The sequence below is a fragment of the Pan troglodytes genome, chromosome 5 (genome assembly GCF_028858775.2).
Source record: "Pan troglodytes isolate AG18354 chromosome 5, NHGRI_mPanTro3-v2.0_pri, whole genome shotgun sequence".
Classification (NCBI taxonomy): domain Eukaryota; kingdom Metazoa; phylum Chordata; class Mammalia; order Primates; family Hominidae; genus Pan; species Pan troglodytes.
Genome location: NC_072403.2, coordinates 172,698,702 through 172,722,756, shown reverse-complemented (window position 1 = coordinate 172,722,756; position 24,055 = coordinate 172,698,702). Strand labels below are relative to the sequence as shown.

At 44.0% G+C, this 24,055-nt stretch overlaps 1 protein-coding gene across 5 annotated transcripts in view; it reads left to right on the top strand.

Moving 5' to 3' along the window:
- The window catches only part of LPA (lipoprotein(a)), a 176,197-nt gene that overhangs the window by 44,060 nt on the left and 108,082 nt on the right, over positions 1–24,055 (top strand). For all 5 annotated transcript variants that reach the window (XM_063813639.1, XM_054686968.2, XM_054686969.2 and 2 more), the window contains 8 exons: positions 3,213–3,394; positions 4,600–4,759; positions 8,766–8,947; positions 10,153–10,312; positions 14,325–14,506; positions 15,712–15,871; positions 19,878–20,059; positions 21,265–21,424. In XM_063813639.1, coding sequence (XP_063669709.1) covers positions 3,213–3,394; positions 4,600–4,759; positions 8,766–8,947; positions 10,153–10,312; positions 14,325–14,506; positions 15,712–15,871; positions 19,878–20,059; positions 21,265–21,424 — 1,368 coding nt within the window. The remainder of the gene's footprint in view (positions 1–3,212; positions 3,395–4,599; positions 4,760–8,765; positions 8,948–10,152; positions 10,313–14,324; positions 14,507–15,711; positions 15,872–19,877; positions 20,060–21,264; positions 21,425–24,055) is intronic.

Genomic DNA, 24,055 nt, shown 5'->3' with positions numbered 1-24,055 from the left:
GGAGATGGAGCCCAAGCAGACTGTAGCCATCTTGCTGAATGGAGGAGAGGGATTGGAGTTTGGGATGACTGTGGTAGCTGAAATTTTCTAGGTCTGCTACAAATAAGAACTGGTTTGTGGAGGAAAAGAGCTCTACAAATACGCATAGAAGTCTCCTCCAGTCGTTGGCCTGACATGACGCTGCCTGTGCACAGAAAACGGTTCCACGAGAAAGTGTGGCAAAGAACATTTACTGAGAAACAGCAACTGCAAGAGCACAGGAAGCTCAATAAAGAAGAGAGAGATCACATAGCACTCTGGGATACTGGAGTTCTTCCCAGCTAGACCAGAGAGTCCTCACGGAACACATTGCCAATTCAGCGGAGACCCCAGAACAGCCGTAATTTAAAAGTACAATTAGTATATTACTAGAATCAAGTCAGCTGCAGACAACCCCTTGCACAGCTGAAAAGCAAGTGTCCCAGCATCAAATCGGTTTCCAATCAATGAACTGCCTGTGAGAGGAAATCTCAACTCTCTTTAGAAGTAAACAACAAAGTCAATGGCCTCAGCTATGCGGTATCCCCAGAGTGAGTCCTAAATTTAAAATTTGACTACATGTAGAAAAGCGTTTCGTGTGACCCATGACCAGGAAATAAATCGGGTAGTAAAAACAGGCTCAGAAATGACAGAAATGATTAGAATTGCATGAAAATTTGACATATCAGTATGATAACTGATTTCCAATATTTAAAAAAAACAACATGCAAGAAAGCAGATATCATATCGAGAGAAATTAACAGTACAGAATAGCCAAATCAAATTAAAGAGGTAGTATGAAAAAAGTGCGTCTTAATGGAAAAAATTACTGTATGGCCGCCTGATCAATTTAGACGTTTCAGAGGAAAACATTACCCAAAACACAATTCTACAGAACGTACAGAATGAGCTACACACACACACACACACACACACACACACACACACATTGAAAACACACCCATACTCACAGACACACGCAGAAACTCACAAGTTCTTACACACACACACACACGCGCACCCGTGAAGAAATAGTGAAATACAAAATTAAGCGAGCCTCCCAGACATGTAGGAAAACATGAAATGATTTCCTGCATGTGGGAAGCAAGTCACAGTAAAGAGCAAGGGAGTTTGGAATAGAAACAAATACCAGAATCAACGATGGCTGATAACTTTTCAATTACGAAGAACATGAAAAAAAATCACAGAATCGTGAAACTCAAGTGATCATATAGGGAATTTCGAAAAAAAAAAACAACAACAACCTGTAGGATGTACTTTTGTACATCAGAGTTCGAAGGTAACAAGGCAAAGATATAATAAGAAGAAACGTGTCATGAGAAACTGGAGGAAAAAGAGCTGTGTCTTCCTAGAAGTACAGTGACACAAGTTACCAATGTGTTCACCTCAGAAACACTGGAAGCCGGATACCAGGGAATATTGTTAAAATGATAATCAGGAACAAAAAGAGATCAACCGGGAATGCTGAATCCAGCAATAAAATGCCTTGAAGATCATCCATGTTGGATAAATGCATATTGTGCACTGCCCCAAACAAAGAAACCGGAAAGTGTAAGAATTGGAAATCAGCAGGCTTATGTAACAGGAGAGGTGACCCGAAGGAATTAGGTAGAAGAAGAATTGAACAAGAAAGGAACTTTCTGCAGCCCACGTAATGAAGAATCCAGCAATTGGCAAATGTAGATAGATGTAAATGCAAAATATTTTCTTGATCAAATTTCCATATCTTTGTAAATGAGAGTTGACTACTTGAAACAAAATGATAGCAAGATATTTAACTTCAGCATATGTAGAGGTAACAATTTGAAATGGTAGCATAAATCATGTAGGGGTTAATTCCAAGTGTACCGTTGTAAGTTTCTTACCTCATGCACGATGGTGTGTCATATTAATAAAAGGGTACTGTGTGGGTTCAAAGGGATATTGCAAATTCTAGAGCAATCACAAAGGTTTGAACTGTGAGGTTTTTGGTATAATAAGAATAGTCCATGCATTCAAAAGAGGGAAGCCAAGGAAGAACTAGAAGTCTTTCAAGAGCTCAGGCTCTTATACATCCAGTTGCTCATTGAACCAGCTTCCTGGAATGGAGGGTCTGGGGTTGAGACTAGGCCACAAGTCTAGAGTCTCTAGAGAGACAGTGTTGGAACCCCATGGCCCATAATACATTTCCCATTTTCTCAGGAAGCCACAGGTCATGAAATTGAGGATACTGAGAGGTTGGAGCAACGTTCTTGGGAGGCATAAGGAAGAGCGAATGCTTCCAGATCCCCGCAGCCCAAACTACTCGCCTGCTTTGCCCCCTAATGCATTTTTCTCTGCTGCTCCGTAGCTGTCCGACCTCTTCAGATCTCTTAGTCCACCCTGCCGTCTTCCTTTATGCCATGGGTCCCACTGTTCTTTCAACTCATCCCCCTTTCCCTCAGTCCCGGAGTAGCTGCGGCCAGCAGAGGGTAGACTGAGAGCAGGAGAGAAGGACCTGCCTAGGAACCCATTCTAGAGATACTGCATCCTGCCTGGGAGCAAGTTTTCCAGGGCAGCTTTGAGAAGTCTTGGAGAAACAAACCTACTAAACCTGACAGACAGTAATACTATTGGCACAGTGCTTTTCTATGGGAAAGGTAGAGCCTTTTCACTACGTGTTGAGTACATAGAGTGTGAGGGTTGACCTGGAACGGTTATCCTCCTGGATGACGTGTTTTTTCTGCAGAGCTACATGTTCGTTGTAACTCCCACATTAGAATATGAAGTCCTACCGAGAGAGATACGGAGACTAGACAGATACAGATGCATTTGTATGTGAATACACAGTTCCACAATACAGACGTCCAAACCCATACCAGTTATTCCAGAGAGATGGATTGAGCGGAAGGCAGAAGGAGAATACTCGGATCGTTTTTTGGCCACGTGTATGTGTTATCTCAGTGTTTCTAAGAAGCGTTTGCTACTTTAGATTTTTTATTTTAAAAAATAGTAATAATCTATTAAGTATGAGAAGTGTGCAGAGAGGATTAGTGATTGAGAGCCATTTTTGCTGGTGGCAATCATATGGTACTTTTAATGGGAATATTAGAAAGGCACCGGTAATGAGCTTGTTGCAGCACAAAGGAGAGGGTGTGGGGTGCCCCTGCATGTTGTCCCACCTCTTGTGACGTGTATCGTTTTGGAATTTCCAGTGGCTTGATCATGAACTACTGCAGGAATCCAGATCCTGTGGCAGCCCCTTATTGTTATACGACGGATCCCAGTGTCAGGTGGGAGTACTGCAACCTGACACAATGCTCAGAGGCAGAAGGGACTGCCGTCGCGCCTCCGACTGTTACCCCGGTTCCAAGCCTAGAGGCTCCTTCCGAACAAGGTAAGGAGTCTGTGGCCAGACATCTACGCGCTTCGATGCTGGGAGGAAAAGCCATGGAAATTCCCACTGATGCAGCCGCCTTCAATGGTAAACGGATGCTCGAGTGTTGACTGAGTTCTACCATGTAGGAGGAAGCCTCCGTGCACTCTCTGGGGGAGCCAGCGAGTGATTTCTGGTGCAACGTGGGTGGGCTTTGTCTTTAGGATGGGCACAAACCCTCCAGGGTGATCGACTTCAAAATTCACCTTGTTGTAAAACGGGCTATCTCAGTGTCCCAGCCAAAATTTTTATTGTAACATGCTGTCAGGTGTGTCACTCTTTCCAAGCCAGTAAGCTTTTCCGGGGATTTCTTCAAGTAGCCAGCATTCAGAGCAATCTTCAGCATCGCAGATTCTGAGAAATGTGGCTCTGGAGCCTGTCACCCTCGAGAAACCTAACAGGGCTGCATTGATTCCATATGGCCCTGGGTCTATGGAGCAGTACATGAGCTCCCAATGCTCTAAGGCTCTTCAGCCCTAGGCTTTGAAGGGAGTGATTTCTCAGTGTTCTTAAACCTCTTTCTGATGACACTTGTACCTGGGAGGGGTCTAGAGAGAAAGAGTAGTAGACTTCTACTTTACTGCAATTCAGGATGCAGGGCACGAGAGGATTCCCTCTCTCCTCCAAGGGAAGAAGCTTTTGGCGTGCACACATCCCTGAGAAGCAAAGTGTCTTTGTGTTCAGTCAGATATATAGGACCGTTTTCTGCCCCATGGCCCGGAAGCCAAAGGCCTTGGCTTTCATGATCAACGGTCTAGGGAAACATGCAAAATTTCCATGTCTGTGCCAAACTGTGCCCCCGACAGCCGGTGACCACCTGCAGCCCGCATTGCCAAATGCATGCCGTTCGCATGAAGATTCAGTAGAGTTTCCTAGAAAGGTGCTACCTCGTGAGCTCACTTTCCAATGAGGAATCTGATCTGTTGTGTTTCTCTAAGGTGTCAGGTGAAATATTTCCAAGAACTTACTACAGTTCTAGAATGGTAGGAATCTGTTGCTTTGGTGTTTGTTTGTTGGTTGGTTTTCTCACATCCATCTGCCTATGGATAAGGAAAAGAGAGCGGTCGTCATTGTCATAGACTCCTTTCTGGTTGTGTCACAAATGGCTTCACATGTTTCTCTATGCTCAGAGATACTCAGCTTGATTTCTTGTGTTTTCATTTCAGCACCGACTGAGCAAAGGCCTGGGGTGCAGGAGTGCTACCACGGTAATGGACACAGTTATCGAGGCACATACTCCACCACTGTCACAGGAAGAACCTGCCAAGCTTGGTCATCTAGGACACCACACTCGCATCGTCGGACCCCAGAATACTACCCAAATGCGTATGTCTTTGTTCTTTACCATAAGAGAAGAAAGGGCCAACTGAAGTTTCTGTTAGAAGAGATGTGTTTCAAGCTGAGTTCTCCGAACTCAACTTGTGACAGATGCAGATGGCGTAGCAAAATGTCTCAGGATGATTGCCTTGGAGCTAAGGGTCTGAGAGAAGAGAAATGTCAAGCTGCCTCTCCTTCCTCCTAGTTTTCTTGAGCAGAAGGGAAATCTGGAGGTGAGGAGATCACCTTATGAAGAAAGTCAGAATGACAAACGACCAAACACTTAGATTACCCTTCCACAACACCAACTAAACGTCAATGAAGACTTTCCAGTTGGAATTCCGTTATTCTGACTTCCACTTCCTGAAGGGAAGCTTGCGTTTGCCTTTTCTGTCTGGGTTCATGAGGAAAGAATAGGTGCTTATTTATGGACAGGTGAATTGATCTGTTTCTATATCTACGTATATTCCAATTGTTAGAAAAACACTCGTTCCTAAGTACCAGTGGCCTGAAGGGATACAGGTTCCCAGCAAGAGAAGACCCAAGGAAGGAAGGCAGATGAGAGTCAGCACAGAGAGGGATGCTGAAAAGTAAAAGGGATGGGTAGATGGAGAGAAGCCCGGGTCTGACCACCCAATGGCCAATATTTTGGCCACAAGCGACTACCAGAGACATGGAAAAATGGTTTCTACATGTGGGACAACAGATGGTAGAGGACCTAGAGAATTGAGAGAGGGGCAATGATGAGCTCCACTCCGTAGGTGCCTTGGCTTTCTTCCTGCATACCCGTCCTGCACTGAATAGCAAGGAGATGGAGCCCAAGCAGACTGTAGCCATCTTGCTGAATGGAGGAGAGGGATTGGAGTTTGGGATGACTGTGGTAGCTGAAATTTTCTAGGTCTGCTACAAATAAGAACTGGTTTGTGGAGGAAAAGAGCTCTACAAATACGCATAGAAGTCTCCTCCAGTCGTTGGCCTGACATGACGCTGCCTGTGCACAGAAAACGGTTCCACGAGAAAGTGTGGCAAAGAACATTTACTGAGAAACAGCAACTGCAAGAGCACAGGAAGCTCAATAAAGAAGAGAGAGATCACATAGCACTCTGGGATACTGGAGTTCTTCCCAGCTAGACCAGAGAGTCCTCACGGAACACATTGCCAATTCAGCGGAGACCCCAGAACAGCCGTAATTTAAAAGTACAATTAGTATATTACTAGAATCAAGTCAGCTGCAGACAACCCCTTGCACAGCTGAAAAGCAAGTGTCCCAGCATCAAATCGGTTTCCAATCAATGAACTGCCTGTGAGAGGAAATCTCAACTCTCTTTAGAAGTAAACAACAAAGTCAATGGCCTCAGCTATGCGGTATCCCCAGAGTGAGTCCTAAATTTAAAATTTGACTACATGTAGAAAAGCGTTTCGTGTGACCCATGACCAGGAAATAAATCGGGTAGTAAAAACAGGCTCAGAAATGACAGAAATGATTAGAATTGCATGAAAATTTGACATATCAGTATGATAACTGATTTCAAATATTTAAAAAAAACAACATGCAAGAAAGCAGATATCATATCGAGAGAAATTAACAGTACAGAATAGCCAAATCAAATTAAAGAGGTAGTATGAAAAAAGTGCGTCTTAATGGAAAAAATTACTGTATGGCCGCCTGATCAATTTAGACGTTTCAGAGGAAAACATTACCCAAAACACAATTCTACAGAACGTACAGAATGAGCTACACACACACACACACACACACACACACACACATTGAAAACACACCCATACTCACACACACACGCAGAAACTCACAAGTTCTTACACACACACACACACGCGCACCCGTGAAGAAATAGTGAAATACAAAATTAAGCGAGCCTCCCAGACATGTAGGAAAACATGAAATGATTTCCTGCATGTGGGAAGCAAGTCACAGTAAAGAGCAAGGGAGTTTGGAATAGAAACAAATACCAGAATCAACGATGGCTGATAACTTTTCAATTACGAAGAACATGAAAAAAAATCACAGAATCGTGAAACTCAAGTGATCATATAGGGAATTTCGAAAAAAAAAAACAACAACAACCTGTAGGATGTACTTTTGTACATCAGAGTTCGAAGGTAACAAGGCAAAGATATAATAAGAAGAAACGTGTCATGAGAAACTGGAGGAAAAAGAGCTGTGTCTTCCTAGAAGTACAGTGACACAAGTTACCAATGTGTTCACCTCAGAAACACTGGAAGCCGGATACCAGGGAATATTGTTAAAATGATAATCAGGAACAAAAAGAGATCAACCGGGAATGCTGAATCCAGCAATAAAATGCCTTGAAGATCATCCATGTTGGATAAATGCATATTGTGCACTGCCCCAAACAAAGAAACCGGAAAGTGTAAGAATTGGAAATCAGCAGGCTTATGTAACAGGAGAGGTGACCCGAAGGAATTAGGTAGAAGAAGAATTGAACAAGAAAGGAACTTTCTGCAGCCCACGTAATGAAGAATCCAGCAATTGGCAAATGTAGATAGATGTAAATGCAAAATATTTTCTTGATCAAATTTCCATATCTTTGTAAATGAGAGTTGACTACTTGAAACAAAATGATAGCAAGATATTTAACTTCAGCATATGTAGAGGTAACAATTTGAAATGGTAGCATAAATCATGTAGGGGTTAATTCCAAGTGTACCGTTGTAAGTTTCTTACCTCATGCACGATGGTGTGTCATATTAATAAAAGGGTACTGTGTGGGTTCAAAGGGATATTGCAAATTCTAGAGCAATCACAAAGGTTTGAACTGTGAGGTTTTTGGTATAATAAGAATAGTCCATGCATTCAAAAGAGGGAAGCCAAGGAAGAACTAGAAGTCTTTCAAGAGCTCAGGCTCTTATACATCCAGTTGCTCATTGAACCAGCTTCCTGGAATGGAGGGTCTGGGGTTGAGACTAGGCCACAAGTCTAGAGTCTCTAGAGAGACAGTGTTGGAACCCCATGGCCCATAATACATTTCCCATTTTCTCAGGAAGCCACAGGTCATGAAATTGAGGATACTGAGAGGTTGGAGCAACGTTCTTGGGAGGCATAAGGAAGAGCGAATGCTTCCAGATCCCCGCAGCCCAAACTACTCGCCTGCTTTGCCCCCTAATGCATTTTTCTCTGCTGCTCCGTAGCTGTCCGACCTCTTCAGATCTCTTAGTCCACCCTGCCGTCTTCCTTTATGCCATGGGTCCCACTGTTCTTTCAACTCATCCCCCTTTCCCTCAGTCCCGGAGTAGCTGCGGCCAGCAGAGGGTAGACTGAGAGCAGGAGAGAAGGACCTGCCTAGGAACCCATTCTAGAGATACTGCATCCTGCCTGGGAGCAAGTTTTCCAGGGCAGCTTTGAGAAGTCTTGGAGAAACAAACCTACTAAACCTGACAGACAGTAATACTATTGGCACAGTGCTTTTCTATGGGAAAGGTAGAGCCTTTTCACTACGTGTTGAGTACATAGAGTGTGAGGGTTGACCTGGAACGGTTATCCTCCTGGATGACGTGTTTTTTCTGCAGAGCTACATGTTCGTTGTAACTCCCACATTAGAATATGAAGTCCTACCGAGAGAGATACGGAGACTAGACAGATACAGATGCATTTGTATGTGAATACACAGTTCCACAATACAGACGTCCAAACCCATACCAGTTATTCCAGAGAGATGGATTGAGCGGAAGGCAGAAGGAGAATACTCGGATCGTTTTTTGGCCACGTGTATGTGTTATCTCAGTGTTTCTAAGAAGCGTTTGCTACTTTAGATTTTTTATTTTAAAAAATAGTAATAATCTATTAAGTATGAGAAATGTGCAGAGAGGATTAGTGATTGAGAGCCATTTTTGCTGGTGGCAATCATATGGTACTTTTAATGGGAATATTAGAAAGGCACCGGTAATGAGCTTGTTGCAGCACAAAGGAGAGGGTGTGGGGTGCCCCTGCATGTTGTCCCACCTCTTGTGACGTGTATCGTTTTGGAATTTCCAGTGGCTTGATCATGAACTACTGCAGGAATCCAGATCCTGTGGCAGCCCCTTATTGTTATACGACGGATCCCAGTGTCAGGTGGGAGTACTGCAACCTGACACAATGCTCAGAGGCAGAAGGGACTGCCGTCGCGCCTCCGACTGTTACCCCGGTTCCAAGCCTAGAGGCTCCTTCCGAACAAGGTAAGGAGTCTGTGGCCAGACATCTACGCGCTTCGATGCTGGGAGGAAAAGCCATGGAAATTCCCACTGATGCAGCCGCCTTCAATGGTAAACGGATGCTCGAGTGTTGACTGAGTTCTACCATGTAGGAGGAAGCCTCCGTGCACTCTCTGGGGGAGCCAGCGAGTGATTTCTGGTGCAACGTGGGTGGGCTTTGTCTTTAGGATGGGCACAAACCCTCCAGGGTGATCGACTTCAAAATTCACCTTGTTGTAAAACGGGCTATCTCAGTGTCCCAGCCAAAATTTTTATTGTAACATGCTGTCAGGTGTGTCACTCTTTCCAAGCCAGTAAGCTTTTCCGGGGATTTCTTCAAGTAGCCAGCATTCAGAGCAATCTTCAGCATCGCAGATTCTGAGAAATGTGGCTCTGGAGCCTGTCACCCTCGAGAAACCTAACAGGGCTGCATTGATTCCATATGGCCCTGGGTCTATGGAGCAGTACATGAGCTCCCAATGCTCTAAGGCTCTTCAGCCCTAGGCTTTGAAGGGAGTGATTTCTCAGTGTTCTTAAACCTCTTTCTGATGACACTTGTACCTGGGAGGGGTCTAGAGAGAAAGAGTAGTAGACTTCTACTTTACTGCAATTCAGGATGCAGGGCACGAGAGGATTCCCTCTCTCCTCCAAGGGAAGAAGCTTTTGGCGTGCACACATCCCTGAGAAGCAAAGTGTCTTTGTGTTCAGTCAGATATATAGGACCGTTTTCTGCCCCATGGCCCGGAAGCCAAAGGCCTTGGCTTTCATGATCAACGGTCTAGGGAAACATGCAAAATTTCCATGTCTGTGCCAAACTGTGCCCCCGACAGCCGGTTACCACCTGCAGCCCGCATTGCCAAATGCATGCCGTTCGCATGAAGATTCAGTAGAGTTTCCTAGAAAGGTGCTACCTCGTGAGCTCACTTTCCAATGAGGAATCTGATCTGTTGTGTTTCTCTAAGGTGTCAGGTGAAATATTTCCAGGAACTTACTACAGTTCTAGAATGGTAGGAATCTGTTGCTTTGGTGTTTGTTTGTTGGTTGGTTTTCTCACATCCATCTGCCTATGGATAAGGAAAAGAGAGCGGTCGTCATTGTCATAGACTCCTTTCTGGTTGTGTCACAAATGGCTTCACATGTTTCTCTATGCTCAGAGATACTCAGCTTGATTTCTTGTGTTTTCATTTCAGCACCGACTGAGCAAAGGCCTGGGGTGCAGGAGTGCTACCACGGTAATGGACACAGTTATCGAGGCACATACTCCACCACTGTCACAGGAAGAACCTGCCAAGCTTGGTCATCTAGGACACCACACTCGCATCGTCGGACCCCAGAATACTACCCAAATGCGTATGTCTTTGTTCTTTACCATAAGAGAAGAAAGGGCCAACTGAAGTTTCTGTTAGAAGAGATGTGTTTCAAGCTGAGTTCTCCGAACTCAACTTGTGACAGATGCAGATGGCGTAGCAAAATGTCTCAGGATGAGTGCCTTGGAGCTAAGGGTCTGAGAGAAGAGAAATGTCAAGCTGCCTCTCCTTCCTCCTAGTTTTCTTGCGCAGAAGGGAAATCTGGAGGTGAGGAGATCACCTTATGAAGAAAGTCAGAATGACAAACGACCAAACACTTAGATTACCCTTCCACAACACCAACTAAACGTCAATGAAGACTTTCCAGTTGGAATTCCGTTATTCTGACTTCCACTTCCTGAAGGGAAGCTTGCGTTTGCCTTTTCTGTCTGGGTTCATGAGGAAAGAATAGGTGCTTATTTATGGACAGGTGAATTGATCTGTTTCTATATCTACGTATATTCCAATTGTTAGAAAAACACTCGTTCCTAAGTACCAGTGGCCTGAAGGGATACAGGTTCCCAGCAAGAGAAGACCCAAGGAAGGAAGGCAGATGAGAGTCAGCACAGAGAGGGATGCTGAAAAGTAAAAGGGATGGGTAGATGGAGAGAAGCCCGGGTCTGACCACCCAATGGCCAATATTTTGGCCACAAGCGACTACCAGAGACATGGAAAAATGGTTTCTACATGTGGGACAACAGATGGTAGAGGACCTAGAGAATTGAGAGAGGGGCAATGATGAGCTCCACTCCGTAGGTGCCTTGGCTTTCTTCCTGGATACCCTTCCTGCACTGAATAGCAAGGAGATGGAGCCCAAGCAGACTGTAGCCATCTTGCTGAATGGAGGAGAGGGATTGGAGTTTGGGATGACTGTGGTAGCTGAAATTTTCTAGGTCTGCTACAAATAAGAACTGGTTTGTGGAGGAAAAGAGCTCTACAAATACGCATAGAAGTCTCCTCCAGTCGTTGGCCTGACATGACGCTGCCTGTGCACAGAAAACGGTTCCACGAGAAAGTGTGGCAAAGAACATTTACTGAGAAACAGCAACTGCAAGAGCACAGGAAGCTCAATAAAGAAGAGAGAGATCACATAGCACTCTGGGATACTGGAGTTCTTCCCAGCTAGACCAGAGAGTCCTCACGGAACACATTGCCAATTCAGCGGAGACCCCAGAACAGCCGTAATTTAAAAGTACAATTAGTATATTACTAGAATCAAGTCAGCTGCAGACAACCCCTTGCACAGCTGAAAAGCAAGTGTCCCAGCATCAAATCGGTTTCCAATCAATGAACTGCCTGTGAGAGGAAATCTCAACTCTCTTTAGAAGTAAACAACAAAGTCAATGGCCTCAGCTATGCGGTATCCCCAGAGTGAGTCCTAAATTTAAAATTTGACTACATGTAGAAAAGCGTTTCGTGTGACCCATGACCAGGAAATAAATCGGGTAGTAAAAACAGGCTCAGAAATGACAGAAATGATTAGAATTGCATGAAAATTTGACATATCAGTATGATAACTGATTTCAAATATTTAAAAAAAACAACATGCAAGAAAGCAGATATCATATCGAGAGAAATTAACAGTACAGAATAGCCAAATCAAATTAAAGAGGTAGTATAAAAAAAGTGCGTCTTAATGGAAAAAATTACTGTATGGCCGCCTGATCAATTTAGACGTTTCAGAGGAAAACATTACCCAAAACACAATTCTACAGAACCTACAGAATGAGCTACACACACACACACACACACACACACACAGACACACACACATTGAAAACACACCCATACTCACACACACACGCAGAAACTCACAAGTTCTTACACACACACACACGCGCACCCGTGAAGAAATAGTGAAATACAAAATTAAGCGAGCCTCCCAGACATGTAGGAAAACATGAAATGATTTCCTGCATGTGGGAAGCAAGTCACAGTAAAGAGCAAGGGAGTTTGGAATAGAAACAAATACCAGAATCAACGATGGCTGATAACTTTTCAATTACGAAGAACATGAAAAAAAATCACAGAATCGTGAAACTCAAGTGATCATATAGGGAATTTCGAAAAAATAAACCAACAACAACCTGTAGGATGTACTTTTGTACATCAGAGTTCGAAGGTAACAAGGCAAAGATATAATAAGAAGAAACGTGTCATGAGAAACTGGAGGAAAAAGAGCTGTGTCTTCCTAGAAGTACAGTGATACAAGTTACCAATGTGTTCACCTCAGAAACACTGGAAGCCGGATACCAGGGAATATTGTTAAAATGATAATCAGGAACAAAAAGAGATCAACCGGGAATGCTGAATCCAGCAATAAAATGCCTTGAAGATCATCCATGTTGGATAAATGCATATTGTGCACTGCCCCAAACAAAGAAACCGGAAAGTGTAAGAATTGGAAATCAGCAGGCTTATGTAACAGGAGAGGTGACCCGAAGGAATTAGGTAGAAGAAGAATTGAACAAGAAAGGAACTTTCTGCAGCCCACGTAATGAAGAATGCAGCAATTGGCAAATGTAGATAGATGTAAATGCAAAATATTTTCTTGATCAAATTTCCATATCTTTGTAAATGAGAGTTGACTACTTGAAACAAAATGATAGCAAGATATTTAACTTCAGCATATGTAGAGGTAACAATTTGAAATGGTAGCATAAATCATGTAGGGGTTAATTCCAAGTGTACCGTTGTAAGTTTCTTACCTCATGCACGATGGTGTGTCATATTAATAAAAGGGTACTGTGTGGGTTCAAAGGGATATTGCAAATTCTAGAGCAATCACAAAGGTTTGAACTGTGAGGTTTTTGGTATAATAAGAATAGTCCATGCATTCAAAAGAGGGAAGCCAAGGAAGAACTAGAAGTCTTTCAAGAGCTCAGGCTCTTATACATCCAGTTGCTCATTGAACCAGCTTCCTGGAATGGAGGGTCTGGGGTTGAGACTAGGCCACAAGTCTAGAGTCTCTAGAGAGACAGTGTTGGAACCCCATGGCCCATAATACATTTCCCATTTTCTCAGGAAGCCACAGGTCATGAAATTGAGGATACTGAGAGGTTGGAGCAACGTTCTTGGGAGGCATAAGGAAGAGCGAATGCTTCCAGATCCCCGCAGCCCAAACTACTCGCCTGCTTTGCCCCCTAATGCATTTTTCTCTGCTGCTCCGTAGCTGTCCGACCTCTTCAGATCTCTTAGTCCACCCTGCCGTCTTCCTTTATGCCATGGGTCCCACTGTTCTTTCAACTCATCCCCCTTTCCCTCAGTCCCGGAGTAGCTGCGGCCAGCAGAGGGTAGACTGAGAGCAGGAGAGAAGGACCTGCCTAGGAACCCATTCTAGAGATACTGCATCCTGCCTGGGAGCAAGTTTTCCAGGGCAGCTTTGAGAAGTCTTGGAGAAACAAACCTACTAAACCTGACAGACAGTAATACTATTGGCACAGTGCTTTTCTATGGGAAAGGTAGAGCCTTTTCACTACGTGTTGAGTACATAGAGTGTGAGGGTTGACCTGGAACGGTTATCCTCCTGGATGACGTGTTTTTTCTGCAGAGCTACATGTTCGTTGTAACTCCCACATTAGAATATGAAGTCCTACCGAGAGAGATACGGAGACTAGACAGATACAGATGCATTTGTATGTGAATACACAGTTCCACAATACAGACGTCCAAACCCATACCAGTTATTCCAGAGAGATGGATTGAGCGGAAGGCAGAAGGAGAATACTCGGATCGTTTTTTGGCCACGTGTATGTGTTATCTCAGTGTTTCTAAGAAGCGTTTGCTACTTTAGATTTTTTATTTTAAAAAATAGTAATAATCTATTAAGTATGAGAAATGTGCAGAGAGGATTAGTGATTGAGAGCCATTTTTGCTGGTGGCAATCATATGGTACTTTTAATGGGAATATTAGAAAGGCACCGGTAATGAGCTTGTTGCAGCACAAAGGAGAGGGTGTGGGGTGCCCCTGCATGTTGTCCCACCTCTTGTGACGTGTATCGTTTTGGAATTTCCAGTGGCTTGATCATGAACTACTGCAGGAATCCAGATCCTGTGGCAGCCCCTTATTGTTATACGACGGATCCCAGTGTCAGGTGGGAGTACTGCAACCTGACACAATGCTCAGAGGCAGAAGGGACTGCCGTCGCGCCTCCGACTGTTACCCCGGTTCCAAGCCTAGAGGCTCCTTCCGAACAAGGTAAGGAGTCTGTGGCCAGACATCTACGCGCTTCGATGCTGGGAGGAAAAGCCATGGAAATTCCCACTGATGCAGCCGCCTTCAATGGTAAATGGATGCTCGAGTGTTGACTGAGTTCTACCATGTAGGAGGAAGCCTCCGTGCACTCTCTGGGGGAGCCAGCGAGTGATTTCTGGTGCAACGTGGGTGGGCTTTGTCTTTAGGATGGGCACAAACCCTCCAGGGTGATCGACTTCAAAATTCACCTTGTTGTAAAACGGGCTATCTCAGTGTCCCAGCCAAAATTTTTATTGTAACATGCTGTCAGGTGTGTCACTCTTTCCAAGCCAGTAAGCTTTTCCGGGGATTTCTTCAAGTAGCCAGCATTCAGAGCAATCTTCAGCATCGCAGATTCTGAGAAATGTGGCTCTGGAGCCTGTCACCCTCGAGAAACCTAACAGGGCTGCATTGATTCCATATGGCCCTGGGTCTATGGAGCAGTACATGAGCTCCCAATGCTCTAAGGCTCTTCAGCCCTAGGCTTTGAAGGGAGTGATTTCTCAGTGTTCTTAAACCTCTTTCTGATGACACTTGTACCTGGGAGGGGTCTAGAGAGAAAGAGTAGTAGACTTCTACTTTACTGCAATTCAGGATGCAGGGCACGAGAGGATTCCCTCTCTCCTCCAAGGGAAGAAGCTTTTGGCGTGCACACATCCCTGAGAAGCAAAGTGTCTTTGTGTTCAGTCAGATATATAGGACCGTTTTCTGCCCCATGGCCCGGAAGCCAAAGGCCTTGGCTTTCATGATCAACGGTCTAGGGAAACATGCAAAATTTCCATGTCTGTGCCAAACTGTGCCCCCGACAGCCGGTGACCACCTGCAGCCCGCATTGCCAAATGCATGCCGTTCGCATGAAGATTCAGTAGAGTTTCCTAGAAAGGTGCTACCTCGTGAGCTCACTTTCCAATGAGGAATCTGATCTGTTGTGTTTCTCTAAGGTGTCAGGTGAAATATTTCCAGGAACTTACTACAGTTCTAGAATGGTAGGAATCTGTTGCTTTGGTGTTTGTTTGTTGGTTGGTTTTCTCACATCCATCTGCCTATGGATAAGGAAAAGAGAGCGGTCGTCATTGTCATAGACTCCTTTCTGGTTGTGTCACAAATGGCTTCACATGTTTCTCTATGCTCAGAGATACTCAGCTTGATTTCTTGTGTTTTCATTTCAGCACCGACTGAGCAAAGGCCTGGGGTGCAGGAGTGCTACCACGGTAATGGACACAGTTATCGAGGCACATACTCCACCACTGTCACAGGAAGAACCTGCCAAGCTTGGTCATCTAGGACACCACACTCGCATCGTCGGACCCCAGAATACTACCCAAATGCGTATGTCTTTGTTCTTTACCATAAGAGAAGAAAGGGCCAACTGAAGTTTCTGTTAGAAGAGATGTGTTTCAAGCTGAGTTCTCCGAACTCAACTTGTGACAGATGCAGATGGCGTAGCAAAATGTCTCAGGATGATTGCCTTGGAGCTAAGGGTCTGAGAGAAGAGAAATGTCAAGCTGCCTCTCCTTCCTCCTAGTTTTCTTGCGCAGAAGGGAAATCTGGAGGTGAGGAGATCACCTTATGAAGAAAATCAGAATGACAAACGACCAAACACTTAGATTACCCTTCCACAACACCAACTAAACGTCAATGAAGACTTTCCAGTTGGAATTCCGTTATTCTGACTTCCACTTCCTGAAGGGAAGCTTGCGTTTGCCTTTTCTGTCTGGGTTCATGAGGAAAGAATAGGTGCTTATTTATGGACAGGTGAATTGATCTGTTTCTATATCTACGTATATTCCAATTGTTAGAAAAACACTCGTTCCTAAGTACCAGTGGCCTGAAGGGATACAGGTTCCCAGCAAGAGAAGACCCAAGGAAGGAAGGCAGATGAGAGTCAGCACAGAGAGGGATGCTGAAAAGTAAAAGGGATGGGTAGATGGAGAGAAGCCCGGGTCTGACCACCCAATGGCCAATATTTTGGCCACAAGCGACTACCAGAGACATGGAAAAATGGTTTCTACATGTGGGACAACAGATGGTAGAGGACCTAGAGAATTGAGAGAGGGGCAATGATGAGCTCCACTCCGTAGGTGCCTTGGCTTTCTTCCTGGATACCCTTCCTGCACTGAATAGCAAGGAGATGGAGCCCAAGCAGACTGTAGCCATCTTGCTGAATGGAGGAGAGGGATTGGAGTTTGGGATGACTGTGGTAGCTGAAATTTTCTAGGTCTGCTACAAATAAGAACTGGTTTGTGGAGGAAAAGAGCTCTACAAATACGCATAGAAGTCTCCTCCAGTCGTTGGCCTGACATGACGCTGCCTGTGCACAGAAAACGGTTCCACGAGAAAGTGTGGCAAAGAACATTTACTGAGAAACAGCAACTGCAAGAGCACAGGAAGCTCAATAAAGAAGAGAGAGATCACATAGCACTCTGGGATACTGGAGTTCTTCCCAGCTAGACCAGAGAGTCCTCACGGAACACATTGCCAATTCAGCGGAGACCCCAGAACAGCCGTAATTTAAAAGTACAATTAGTATATTACTAGAATCAAGTCAGCTGCAGACAACCCCTTGCACAGCTGAAAAGCAAGTGTCCCAGCATCAAATCGGTTTCCAATCAATGAACTGCCTGTGAGAGGAAATCTCAACTCTCTTTAGAAGTAAACAACAAAGTCAATGGCCTCAGCTATGCGGTATCCCCAGAGTGAGTCCTAAATTTAAAATTTGACTACATGTAGAAAAGCGTTTCGTGTGACCCATGACCAGGAAATAAATCGGGTAGTAAAAACAGGCTCAGAAATGACAGAAATGATTAGAATTGCATGAAAATTTGACATATCAGTATGATAACTGATTTCAAATATTTAAAAAAAACAACATGCAAGAAAGCAGATATCATATCGAGAGAAATTAACAGTACAGAATAGCCAAATCAAATTAAAGAGGTAGTATAAAAAAAGTGCGTCTTAATGGAAAAAATTACTGTATGGCCGCCTGATCAATTTAGACGTTTCAGAGGAAAACATTACCCAAAACACAATTCTACAGAACCTACAGAATGAGCTACACACACACACACACACACACACACACACACACATTGAAAACACACCCATACTCACACACACACAGAAACTCACAAGTTCTTACACACACACACACACGCGCACCCGTGAAGAAATAGTGAAATACAAAATTAAGCGAGCCTCCCAGACATGTAGGAAAACATGAAATGATTTCCTGCATGTGGGAAGCAAGTCACAGTAAAGAGCAAGGGAGTTTGGAATAGAAACAAATACCAGAATCAACGATGGCTGATAACTTTTCAATTACGAAGAACATGAAAAAAAATCACAGAATCGTGAAACTCAAGTGATCATATAGGGAATTTCGAAAAAAAAAAACAACAACAACCTGTAGGATGTACTTTTGTACATCAGAGTTCGAAGGTAACAAGGCAAAGATATAATAAGAAGAAACGTGTCATGAGAAACTGGAGGAAAAAGAGCTGTGTCTTCCTAGAAGTACAGTGATACAAGTTACCAATGTGTTCACCTCAGAAACACTGGAAGCCGGATACCAGGGAATATTGTTAAAATGATAATCAGGAACAAAAAGAGATCAACCGGGAATGCTGAATCCAGCAATAAAATGCCTTGAAGATCATCCATGTTGGATAAATGCATATTGTGCACTGCCCCAAACAAAGAAACCGGAAAGTGTAAGAATTGGAAATCAGCAGGCTTATGTAACAGGAGAGGTGACCCGAAGGAATTAGGTAGAAGAAGAATTGAACAAGAAAGGAACTTTCTGCAGCCCACGTAATGAAGAATCCAGCAATTGGCAAATGTAGATAGATGTAAATGCAAAATATTTTCTTGATCAAATTTCCATATCTTTGTAAATGAGAGTTGACTACTTGAAACAAAATGATAGCAAGATATTTAACTTCAGCATATGTAGAGGTAACAATTTGAAATGGTAGCATAAATCATGTAGGGGTTAATTCGAAGTGTACCGTTGTAAGTTTCTTACCTCATGCACGATGGTGTGTCATATTAATAAAAGGGTACTGTGTGGGTTCAAAGGGATATTGCAAATTCTAGAGCAATCACAAAGGTTTGAACTGTGAGGTTTTTGGTATAATAAGAATAGTCCATGCATTCAAAAGAGGGAAGCCAAGGAAGAACTAGAAGTCTTTCAAGAGCTCAGGCTCTTATACATCCAGTTGCTCATTGAACCAGCTTCCTGGAATGGAGGGTCTGGGGTTGAGACTAGGCCACAAGTCTAGAGTCTCTAGAGAGACAGTGTTGGAACCCCATGGCCCATAATACATTTCCCATTTTCTCAGGAAGCCACAGGTCATGAAATTGAGGATACTGAGAGGTTGGAGCAACGTTCTTGGGAGGCATAAGGAAGAGCGAATGCTTCCAGATCCCCGCAGCCCAAACTACTCGCCTGCTTTGCCCCCTAATGCATTTTTCTCTGCTGCTCCGTAGCTGTCCGACCTCTTCAGATCTCTTAGTCCACCCTGCCGTCTTCCTTTATGCCATGGGTCCCACTGTTCTTTCAACTCATCCCCCTTTCCCTCAGTCCCGGAGTAGCTGCGGCCAGCAGAGGGTAGACTGAGAGCAGGAGAGAAGGACCTGCCTAGGAACCCATTCTAGAGATACTGCATCCTGCCTGGGAGCAAGTTTTCCAGGGCAGCTTTGAGAAGTCTTGGAGAAACAAACCTACTAAACCTGACAGACAGTAATACTATTGGCACAGTGCTTTTCTATGGGAAAGGTAGAGCCTTTTCACTACGTGTTGAGTACATAGAGTGTGAGGGTTGACCTGGAACGGTTATCCTCCTGGATGACGTGTTTTTTCTGCAGAGCTACATGTTCGTTGTAACTCCCACATTAGAATATGAAGTCCTACCGAGAGAGATACGGAGACTAGACAGATACAGATGCATTTGTATGTGAATACACAGTTCCACAATACAGACGTCCAAACCCATACCAGTTATTCCAGAGAGATGGATTGAGCGGAAGGCAGAAGGAGAATACTCGGATCGTTTTTTGGCCACGTGTATGTGTTATCTCAGTGTTTCTAAGAAGCGTTTGCTACTTTAGATTTTTTATTTTAAAAAATAGTAATAATCTATTAAGTATGAGAAATGTGCAGAGAGGATTAGTGATTGAGAGCCATTTTTGCTGGTGGCAATCATATGGTACTTTTAATGGGAATATTAGAAAGGCACCGGTAATGAGCTTGTTGCAGCACAAAGGAGAGGGTGTGGGGTGCCCCTGCATGTTGTCCCACCTCTTGTGACGTGTATCGTTTTGGAATTTCCAGTGGCTTGATCATGAACTACTGCAGGAATCCAGATCCTGTGGCAGCCCCTTATTGTTATACGACGGATCCCAGTGTCAGGTGGGAGTACTGCAACCTGACACAATGCTCAGAGGCAGAAGGGACTGCCGTCGCGCCTCCGACTGTTACCCCGGTTCCAAGCCTAGAGGCTCCTTCCGAACAAGGTAAGGAGTCTGTGGCCAGACATCTACGCGCTTCGATGCTGGGAGGAAAAGCCATGGAAATTCCCACTGATGCAGCCGCCTTCAATGGTAAACGGATGCTCGAGTGTTGACTGAGTTCTACCATGTAGGAGGAAGCCTCCGTGCACTCTCTGGGGGAGCCAGCGAGTGATTTCTGGTGCAACGTGGGTGGGCTTTGTCTTTAGGATGGGCACAAACCCTCCAGGGTGATCGACTTCAAAATTCACCTTGTTGTAAAACGGGCTATCTCAGTGTCCCAGCCAAAATTTTTATTGTAACATGCTGTCAGGTGTGTCACTCTTTCCAAGCCAGTAAGCTTTTCCGGGGATTTCTTCAAGTAGCCAGCATTCAGAGCAATCTTCAGCATCGCAGATTCTGAGAAATGTGGCTCTGGAGCCTGTCACCCTCGAGAAACCTAACAGGGCTGCATTGATTCCATATGGCCCTGGGTCTATGGAGCAGTACATGAGCTCCCAATGCTCTAAGGCTCTTCAGCCCTAGGCTTTGAAGGGAGTGATTTCTCAGTGTTCTTAAACCTCTTTCTGATGACACTTGTACCTGGGAGGGGTCTAGAGAGAAAGAGTAGTAGACTTCTACTTTACTGCAATTCAGGATGCAGGGCACGAGAGGATTCCCTCTCTCCTCCAAGGGAAGAAGCTTTTGGCGTGCACACATCCCTGAGAAGCAAAGTGTCTTTGTGTTCAGTCAGATATATAGGACCGTTTTCTGCCCCATGGCCCGGAAGCCAAAGGCCTTGGCTTTCATGATCAACGGTCTAGGGAAACATGCAAAATTTCCATGTCTGTGCCAAACTGTGCCCCCGACAGCCGGTTACCACCTGCAGCCCGCATTGCCAAATGCATGCCGTTCGCATGAAGATTCAGTAGAGTTTCCTAGAAAGGTGCTACCTCGTGAGCTCACTTTCCAATGAGGAATCTGATCTGTTGTGTTTCTCTAAGGTGTCAGGTGAAATATTTCCAGGAACTTACTACAGTTCTAGAATGGTAGGAATCTGTTGCTTTGGTGTTTGTTTGTTGGTTGGTTTTCTCACATCCATCTGCCTATGGATAAGGAAAAGAGAGCGGTCGTCATTGTCATAGACTCCTTTCTGGTTGTGTCACAAATGGCTTCACATGTTTCTCTATGCTCAGAGATACTCAGCTTGATTTCTTGTGTTTTCATTTCAGCACCGACTGAGCAAAGGCCTGGGGTGCAGGAGTGCTACCACGGTAATGGACACAGTTATCGAGGCACATACTCCACCACTGTCACAGGAAGAACCTGCCAAGCTTGGTCATCTAGGACACCACACTCGCATCGTCGGACCCCAGAATACTACCCAAATGCGTATGTCTTTGTTCTTTACCATAAGAGAAGAAAGGGCCAACTGAAGTTTCTGTTAGAAGAGATGTGTTTCAAGCTGAGTTCTCCGAACTCAACTTGTGACAGATGCAGATGGCGTAGCAAAATGTCTCAGGATGATTGCCTTGGAGCTAAGGGTCTGAGAGAAGAGAAATGTCAAGCTGCCTCTCCTTCCTCCTAGTTTTCTTGCGCAGAAGGGAAATCTGGAGGTGAGGAGATCACCTTATGAAGAAAGTCAGAATGACAAACGACCAAACACTTAGATTACCCTTCCACAACACCAACTAAACGTCAATGAAGACTTTCCAGTTGGAATTCCGTTATTCTGACTTCCACTTCCTGAAGGGAAGCTTGCGTTTGCCTTTTCTGTCTGGGTTCATGAGGAAAGAATAGGTGCTTATTTATGGACAGGTGAATTGATCTGTTTCTATATCTACGTATATTCCAATTGTTAGAAAAACACTCGTTCCTAAGTACCAGTGGCCTGAAGGGATACAGGTTCCCAGCAAGAGAAGACCCAAGGAAGGAAGGCAGATGAGAGTCAGCACAGAGAGGGATGCTGAAAAGTAAAAGGGATGGGTAGATGGAGAGAAGCCCGGGTCTGACCACCCAATGGCCAATATTTTGGCCACAAGCGACTACCAGAGACATGGAAAAATGGTTTCCACATGTGGGACAACAGATGGTAGAGGACCTAGAGAATTGAGAGAGGGGCAATGATGAGCTCCACTCCGTAGGTGCCTTGGCTTTCTTCCTGGATACCCTTCCTGCACTGAATAGCAAGGAGATGGAGCCCAAGCAGACTGTAGCCATCTTGCTGAATGGAGGAGAGGGATTGGAGTTTGGGATGACTGTGGTAGCTGAAATTTTCTAGGTCTGCTACAAATAAGAACTGGTTTGTGGAGGAAAAGAGCTCTACAAATACGCATAGAAGTCTCCTCCAGTCGTTGGCCTGACATGACGCTGCCTGTGCACAGAAAACGGTTCCACGAGAAAGTGTGGCAAAGAACATTTACTGAGAAACAGCAACTGCAAGAGCACAGGAAGCTCAATAAAGAAGAGAGAGATCACATAGCACTCTGGGATACTGGAGTTCTTCCCAGCTAGACCAGAGAGTCCTCACGGAACACATTGCCAATTCAGCGGAGACCCCAGAACAGCCGTAATTTAAAAGTACAATTAGTATATTACTAGAATCAAGTCAGCTGCAGACAACCCCTTGCACAGCTGAAAAGCAAGTGTCCCAGCATCAAATCGGTTTCCAATCAATGAACTGCCTGTGAGAGGAAATCTCAACTCTCTTTAGAAGTAAACAACAAAGTCAATGGCCTCAGCTATGCGGTATCCCCAGAGTTAGTCGTAAATTTAAAATATGACTCCATGTAGAAAAGCATTTCGTGTGATCCATGACGAGGAAATAAGTCGGGCCATACAAACAGGCTCAGAAATGACAGAAATGATTAGAATTGCATGAAAATTTGACATATCAGTACGATAACTCATTTCAAATATTTTTAAAAAAGAATAGGCATGAAAGCAGATATCATATCAGGAGAAATTAACAGTGTATAATAGACAAATGAAATTAAAGAAGTAGTCTAAAAAATGTATGTGTTAAACGAAAAAATTAGTTTATGGCCACCTGATCAATTTAGATGTTTCAGAAAAAATAATTAACCAGAAACAATTCTACACAACCTACAGAACGAGGTACACAGACACACACATTCAAAACACAGCCTTGGACACAGATGCAAAAACTCACAAGTTCTAACACAGACACACCCAGACAAACACACACACACAAACAGGCCCCTAAAAAAATATTGAAATATAAATTTAAGGAAGACTCACAGACATGTAGGAAAATATGAAAAGATTTCCTGCATGTGGGAAACAAGTCGCAGAAAAGAGCAAGGGAGTTTGGAATAGAAACAAATACCAGAACGAAGGATGGCTGATAACTTTTCAATTATGAAGAGTATTTAAAAAATCATAGACTCATGAAACTCCACGGATGAAATAGGGAATTTTGAGAAAAATAAACAACCTGCATTATGCACTTCTCTGCATCACAGTTCGAAGGTAACAAGGCAAAGATATAATAAGAAGAAACATCTCACTAGAAACCGGAGGAAAAAGAGCTGAGAGCTGTGTCTTCCTAGAAGTACTGTGATAATAATTGCTAATGTGTTCACCTCAGAAACAGTGGAAGTCAGATAACAGGGAATATTATTAAAATGATAATCAGGAACAAGAAGAGATCAAGCGAGAATGCTGAATCCAGCAATAAAATGCCTTGAATATGATCCATGTTGGATAAATGCATATTGTGCACTGCCCAAAACAAGGAAACTGGAAATTGTAAGATTTTGGAATCAGCAGGCTTATGTAACAAGAGAGGTGACCCGAAGGAATTAGGTAGAAGAATAATGGAAGAATTGCCTGAAAATTTGACATATCACTATGACAACTGTTTCAAATATTTACAAAAAGATGCATATGGAATAAAGCAGATAAAATATCAAAAGAAAGTAACAGTATTGAATAGCCAAATAAAATTAAATACCTAGTGTAAAAAGCTATGTCTTAAATGAAAAACTTACTGGATGGCTG